The sequence below is a fragment of the Bison bison genome, unplaced genomic scaffold (genome assembly GCF_000754665.1).
Source record: "Bison bison bison isolate TAMUID 2011002044 unplaced genomic scaffold, Bison_UMD1.0 scf7180017864456, whole genome shotgun sequence".
NCBI classification, from domain to species: Eukaryota; Metazoa; Chordata; class Mammalia; order Artiodactyla; family Bovidae; genus Bison; species Bison bison.
This window is the reverse complement of record NW_011495018.1, coordinates 4,601,185-4,608,719: the sequence shown is the minus strand read 5'-3', so window position 1 is coordinate 4,608,719 and position 7,535 is coordinate 4,601,185. Positions and strand designations below refer to the sequence as shown.

Below are 7,535 nucleotides of genomic sequence, written 5' to 3'. Positions count from 1 at the left end.
AAAAGTGAAAGGGAAGTCGCTCAGCGTGTCTGACTCTTAGCGACCCCATGGACTGCACCCTACCAGGCTCCTCCATCCATGGGATTTTCCAGGCAAGAGTACTGGAGTAGGGTGCCATTGCCTTCTCCGGTATTTTATTAAAGGGTAGCTCTAAGTTCACAGCAAAATTAAGAGGAAGGTACAGAGATTTCCCAGAAATGCCCCGCCTCCAGCACCCAGAGCCTCCCCATGTCAACATCCCCCACCAGATGGTGCATTTGACGCAACTGCTGCACCCACGCTCACCCGTCATCATCCCTGAGTGCTTACTTTGCATCAGGGCTCCCTGCAGATGTGTTGTCCATTCTGTGGGTTTGGACAAATGTATAATGACGTGCATCCAGTTTCATGGCCCTGAACACCCCCCGTGCTCCTCCTACATACCCGCCCTCCCCTGTGCATTCAGTTTCTGTGTGACTTTAGTCCGCTCCAGCCTTGAACAGCTCCTCACTCTTTCCAGGCTGTCCTATCCCCTACACATCTGCAGAGCACAGGCCTGGCTTTGCAGACTGCCCCACACTTGGGCCGCCTCACATTCCCCATGCATAGACTTAGGCTGCACCCTGGCAGACAGATATCACAGAAGTCATCACCCCACCTCCCCCAGGCCAGATGCTCCCAGCTCCTGGGGGCCCCCAGCCATGCTCTGGCTCTGAAGTGGCCAGGGGAGTTTTGAGGTGAGCAGCAGTCAACCTCCTAGTTCCTCAGGGTACAAAAATCTCCTGTGGGTTCCAGTCTTGCTTTATAGGTGGACATGCTAAGTCTCCAGGTATGCAGTCCACAAGGGAAACTCCTTAAGGGTGTTCAACTACACTGTTCCCCTAAACATCTCCTAGGGTGGGGTTTTAGGTTACCTGTAAATCAGCTGTTGTCCTGGCCCTGTGTGAATGCAGGGAAGGAAGAGAGAGTTAGTGAAGCTGGCATTTAAAAAGACACATTTGTATTTCTGTTGATGCTTTTTTTATGAGCAGCAGGATGACCCTGACCCCAACATGGGCCAGACATCCCTGCTAGAGCTGTGAGAGAAGGGCATTGCGAGGGGATGGGTGGGCGTCAGGGCAGGTGTTAGTTCCGAAAAGAAGAGAAGAAACTTGTACTTTACTGATTTGAGCCACCCTGTTTATTATATTGCGTTGGCCAAAAAGTTTGTTCAGGTTTCTTCCGTGACACCCCATGGAAAAACTTCAACAAACATTTCGGCAACCCAGTCAGATCAGATCAGATCAGTCGCTCACAGGGCCTAAATAAAAGAGAAAGTGCCTTGGCTTGTGAGGTCTGGGGTGAGCCGCTGGAGACCCTTGTTCTGCTTCACCTTGTTCTGTTCTGTGTTTTCTGTGTTTGGGGGCAAGTCTCTGAACCTCATCTGTGAGCTAAGGGGACCAGCACTTACCTGGTTCCCTGGCAACCAAATGAGATGCTCTCGTCCTGAAGAAATGCCACTTATGAAGAGTAGCAGATACATGAAGCCTTTAACTACATCCATGCTTGAAACTTGCCAGTATTTATCTGGTAACTGAAGATAGTCAGTTATTGTTAACACCTTATTTTTATGTAACTCTTTATAATCATCTCACTTGATGCAACAGTTATTACCTTTGCTTATGATTCCGGTGGCTCAGATGGTAAAGAATCTGCCTACAATGCAGGAGACCCAGGTTTGATTCCTGGGTCAGGAAGATCCCCTGGAGAAGGAAATGGCAATCCACTCCAGTATTCTTGTCTGGAGAATCCCATGGGCAGAGGAGCCTGGCAGGCTACCATCCATGGGATCTCAAAGAGTCGGACACAACTGAGTGACTGACAATTTCACTTTGACCTCTGTTTGCAAATTAGCGACTGAACAACAGCTGTCCTTGAAATACGAACTGTTGGGTGTTTTTATGTTGTTCTCAATTGTCTAGTGTTTATATATATATTTAGTATCATAAAAATGATAAATTATAGAAATCTATATACTGTTAGGTAAGGGGCTCCGTGATACAATATTAATACATTATTGACCTGAGATGTATTATAGCCACAGGCATTAGTTTCTGCAAAAGTGTTAATAAGAGCTAAAACATATTACATGATCATCACCACTTGCTCGGCACCGCTGGGGGGGCCCTAGGTATCTTTATTCCTTCGATCCTTCCTTCAGTAGCCCTATCAGATAGGTACTGTTGAAGTTCCCACTTTATCTGTGGAAACCAAGGCACAGAAAGATTGGGTTATTTGCCTCAGTACATGGCCAAGCTGGTGGGATTTGAGCACGTGCAGTCAGAGCCCACACTCAGCCCTGAGCTGCACCGTGGGTGGCTGGTCAGCCAGGTGCACACAGAGGACACAGCTTTGTAACATCTCACAGGCATGTGCTGGGCAAACACGAAATGTCTCAGACCGTTTTTGAGATCCTGTATGAATCAGTTCGACACCTCAGCATCTCCCCTCTTTGGTTTTCAGCTGTGGAACAACTATTTTCACCTGGCCGTCGCTTTCCTCACTCAAGAGTCCTTGCAGCTGGAGAATTTTTCAAGTGCTAAGAGAGCGAAAATCCTTAACAAGTAAGTCCACGCAGCTCCGGATTCACGGGCAGGAGCCTGCGAGTCTATTAGAATCATCTCACGGCCTCTAAGCCAACTCGGTACCAACTGAGATGCAATCATGGTGTAATGAGAGGGTGGTTTCAGGTCATGAATTGGGTATTGCCTTTTCTAACCCGTGAGTCCAGGTTGAAGATTGCTGGATTCATTCTGGTGGGTTGCCGGTCCCTGCCATTCGAGACTATTAGTGCCGCACAGAATGGGAGTTTGGGGACATAATTGCTTCTGCTGTGTGCTGTGCTGATGTCACGCCACATGTGGTTTGTGTGTGGCTTAATTCTCCAGTGTAAGCTTCGAACAAGGAAGCTTCTGATGGAAGCTGTTGCACGTTGGAATTGTGGGACAGCCCATCGTGCAGTGGTGAGCGGTCTGGGGTTCCTTCTTTGGCAGAGATGACCCTGGGCCTTTCCCAGCAGGAGATCTGAAGGGCTTAACTCACCCTTTTATTATCCTAAGAACCTCTCAGAAGCCCCAGGAAAGACAAGATTCCTACCTGGCTCTTTCAGCAGTGCGTCCTGAACAGCTCCTGGTCCAGGGTCAGGAAAAGAACCCTTGCGTGGGGCTCTTTGCAACCCTTGGGCTCTCTGAGGACCTGTATCCTTCCTGCCTCAGTTTCACCAGCATCTCAGCTCTGTGGGTGCCCAGAGGGAAGACAGTGAACCCTCATGGGGGATCTGTTCATCGATGCATCAGTATTTCATCAGCACGTCACGGTGATGAGTCAGCATCCCTGTTCATCATTTTGAGATCCTTCTGTGCCATGCTGTTCCAAGGCGTTGCCAGCCCGGTGTCTAGGGGTTAGAGATTCCAAGGCGTCTCCAAAGGGGAAAGCTGCTCAGCCGTCCCTGTATCCTGGGAGCATGTGTCTCCCTCATGGAGGTGAGGTTAGGATCCAGACAGCTCGAGCTGACAGTGGGGCCCTGTCTTTACCAAGCTCCCAGCACAGCCCACCCTTAGAGACACCTGCGGAGAAAACGTATTTTTAAATTGGAAATCTGCATGAAAAGAGCTGACATCTCCTTGCCACTTTGGAGAATAAAATGGCTTGATTCTGAGCGTTCTCCAGGTCAGGGTGCAGCCTCTCGCTTCCTGGGCCCTTTCTTCGCTGTGGCAAGAGCCTTAATGTTCAAGCTAAAGCAACGCCAGGAAATGAGCCTTGGCCGCCGAAGGAGACGTTTGCTTCCCCATCACACTGTACCTTCTGAGCTTCAGAGCCACGGAAAATTAAACATGGCCAGTTGGTGTCTGCCCTCCCTGACCCGGCAGAGCCTCTAATCGGGCTTTTAGAATTCTCTCTCTCACAACCATGGGAGGAGAAATGCGGATTTCCCCTTTGAAATTGTCCCATGGATCCCCTGAGGGAAAAAGCCCCAAGCGTTCCAGAAAGTGTCTTTGCAGGAGTGTCTCAGCTTGGGGGCAGCCTCAGGGTTCCTCTTCTGGGGCTGCTAGCTCAGTGTGCAGCCGTGACGGGCCCACGAGGAGACCCCATTTCCGGCGTCTGTGATGAGCGCTCTTGGCCTACGAGGCCGCGTGGCTAAGACCCAAGGCAGGTTTGCATTTTCCCTGCCTCTTGCTGCACCTTAAACACTTTACCATCCATGCGCAATTTTAATTTCTAAATAGCAAAACCTGCATAAGAAATATTAGGAGGGCTTCCACATTGTTAAGTGGCTGTGCTCCAATACAAGATAAAAAGATTTAAAAAAAAAAAAGCATGACTGACGTAGATTGCAAGTGCCACCTGGGTGCCTTTGCAGCCTGGAGTTGGCATGTGGTGGTACTTAGCTTCAGTGGTGAAGGTGGCTGAGTTGTTTACCAGAGAGCATCATGCCAGCGAACAGCCAGTCCCAAAAGGGGCTATGCGGTCCTAAGGGGTGTGGCCCCCTCTCTAAGCAGAGGTGCTCTGGGTTGTTGCAGCATGAGAGAGTGGCCAGGATTGGGGCACTTGGGACTTGGCGCAGGGCACGAGGGACCAAGTGACACAGGGATTAACCCCAGTGGTCTGGGCAAGTGGCTGGGTGCTGATGTCCAGCACAGTGGACATCGTAATGCGGGTGGCTACTTTTTTCTAGAAGGGAAGGCCAGGGGGTCTGAAAGTGGAGTTGTGCCATCCTGTTTCATCGCCTCTGACTGTCTCCCCATCAGCCTGTCTGCTGCTGCCGGGTTTGTGAATCCATGGAACCCACACGCCCCCGGCTCCTCTTCCTCTCTGCAGGCCCCTCAGCTTCTCGTATCTTCCGGGTCGACAGCTCTGTGGCCCAGAATAACAGAAAATGCCAGGATCAGAAGATCTGCCTGTTTGTTCTCTCCTGTTCAGCTGCGTGTCCTCCCGATGACCTAGGTTGGGGAGATAATTAGGATATTTATTCCAGAGGCGTTCCCCAAAGCGCACGGGAGTAGCATAAAAGAATGGGCCATACTGCACAGAGCACTGATTATGTCCAACCCAAACTGAGTACAAGGTTTGGCAATGAACCACGAAATAAATAACCCGTAGGAATTAAAGTCCATAATAAGAACATTTAACTGACTCACCTTCAGACATCCTTGGTGCTAGTGACTCCTAACAAAGGACAGAGAAGTCGACAGAATGCTAAACCTGACCGTCATTAATTCCCCCACCTCCATCCTCCCACGCACTTTGCACATTCCGGGGGCTCAGGATATTTTGAGTCCAGTGTGAAAGAGCTGGCTTAGAATTAGCAGCCAGTGTGGACATTTTAATCTGGAAGATATCATGTGTCCTGGTGGGGACCATGGGGTGCTGTGACAGCAAATGGGCTTCTGTATTCAGAACCAGACTTCTTTCTGAGAGAGGAAGCGGTTCATGAACGGGCCTCCAGCAGATCTAAGCATAAAATGCTCATTTACAACTGTCCGCTGAGAGGGTAATGCTTGATGGCCAACCCCGGGTCGGTGCAACCCCGGGTCGGTGAACTCGTGTGACTGACGTGTGTCATTCCCGTTACCCTCTTCCTCACTTGGTCCCGGAGTGTTTCTCATTCTTTTTTGGTTCGTTTTAACTATAGAAGTCTATCCTCAGATACCTGCCTGTTCTTAGAGGACAGGTTTCACTACTGGACCAAATACCATATTAAAAAAAAAAAACCATCATCTTTCTAAACACTGGGTTCTAGAACATTAGTGAGGGGTTGAGTTTGTACACACTGATGTACACACTACTTTTTAGGGGAACCGAAAGGGAAGAGTACACGGGGACAAGCCTTGCTTTGCATGCGACCTAATAAGAAGCTGCGGTAGAGCATTCCAAATTATAAAAGAGAATATGATGTTTAATTTGTGTTTGTGCTATTTTTTTCCCCAAGAGGCTCAAATTATTGCAAATAAATTCACTATATAATAAGAATTAGAAGGGAACCGGAGGAGATAGACTCAACAAGCTGTAACCTGTGCCAAGGTCCTTTTGACAGAGTTAAGTGAACTGCTTTTGGCTTGCGCACATTAGTGATATTACATTCCTTTTATCTGAAGTATAGTTGATTTACAATAGTAAGTTTCTGGTGTATAGCAAAGTCTTGCTGGGACTTCTCCTTTGCCCTTGGATGTGGGGTATCTTTTCTTGGTGGAATCCAACATTCTCCTATAGACGCTTATTCAGCAGTGAGTTATAATTTTGGAGTTCTCACAGGAGAAGATGAATGCTCTAAGCGAAAGACAGAAAAGCTCTATACAGTCAGCAAAAACAAGACTGGGAGCAGACTGTGGATCAGATCATGAACTCCTTATTGCCAAATTCAGACTTAAATTGAAGACAGTAGGGAAAACCACTGGATCATTCAGGTATGACCTAAATCAAATCCCTTATGATTATATAGTAGAAGTGACAAATAGATTCAAGGGGTTAGATTGGATAGACCGAGTGCCTGAAGAACTATGGACAGAGGTTCGTGACATTGTACAAGATGCAGTGATCAAGACCATCCCCAAGAAAAAGAAATGCAAAAAGATAAAATGTTCGTTTGAGGAGGCCTTACAAATAGCTGAGAAAAGAAGAGAAACTAAAGGCAAAGGAGAAAAGGAAAGATATACCCATTTGAATGCAGAGTTCCAAAGAATAGTAAGGAGAGATAAGAAAGCCTCCTCAGTGATCAATGCAAAGAAATAGAGGAGAACAATAGAATGGGAAAGACTAGAGATCTCTTCAAGAAAATTAGAGATTCCAAGGGAACATTTCATGCAAAGATGGGCACAAAAAAGGACAGATATGATTTGGACTTAACAGAAACAGAAGGTATTAAGAAGAGGGGGCAAGAATACACAGAACTATACAGAAATTTCTTCATGACCCAGATAACCATGATGGTGTGACCAGTCACCTAGAGCCAGACATCCTGGAATGTGAAGTCAAATGGGCCTCAGGAAGCATCACTATGAACAAAGCTAGTGGAAGTGATGGAATTCCAGTTGAGCTATTTCAAATCCTGAAAGATGATGCTGTGAAAGTGCTGCACTCAATATGCCAGCAAATTTGGAAAACTCAGCCGTGGCCATAGGAATGGAAAGTTCGGTTTTCATTCCAGTCCCAAAGAATGGCAATGCCACAGAATGTTCACACTACTGCACAATTACACTCATCTCCCAAGCTAGCAAAATAATGTGCAAAATTCTCCAAGCCAGGCTTCAACAGTACATGAACCATGAACTTCCAGATTTTTAAGCTGGATTTAGAAAAGACAGAAACCAGAGATCAAATTGCCACATCTGTTGGATCATGGAAAAAGCAAGAGAGTTCCAATAAAACATCTACTTCTCCTTTATTGACTACACCAAAGCCTTTGACCGTGTGCATCACAACAAACTGTGGAAAATTCTTAAAGAGATGGGAATACCAGACCCCCTGACCTGCCTCCTGAGAAACCTATATGCAGGTCAGGAAGCAACACTTAGAACTGG

General features: G+C 47.4%; 1 protein-coding gene across 1 annotated transcript in view; it reads left to right on the top strand.

Moving 5' to 3' along the window:
* The window catches only part of DOCK1 (dedicator of cytokinesis 1), a 570,389-nt gene that overhangs the window by 456,201 nt on the left and 106,653 nt on the right, over positions 1-7,535 (top strand). Inside the window, exon 31 of the mRNA XM_010859569.1 lies at positions 2,482-2,582. Within this exon, the coding sequence (XP_010857871.1) occupies positions 2,482-2,582 (101 nt within the window). The remainder of the gene's footprint in view (positions 1-2,481; positions 2,583-7,535) is intronic.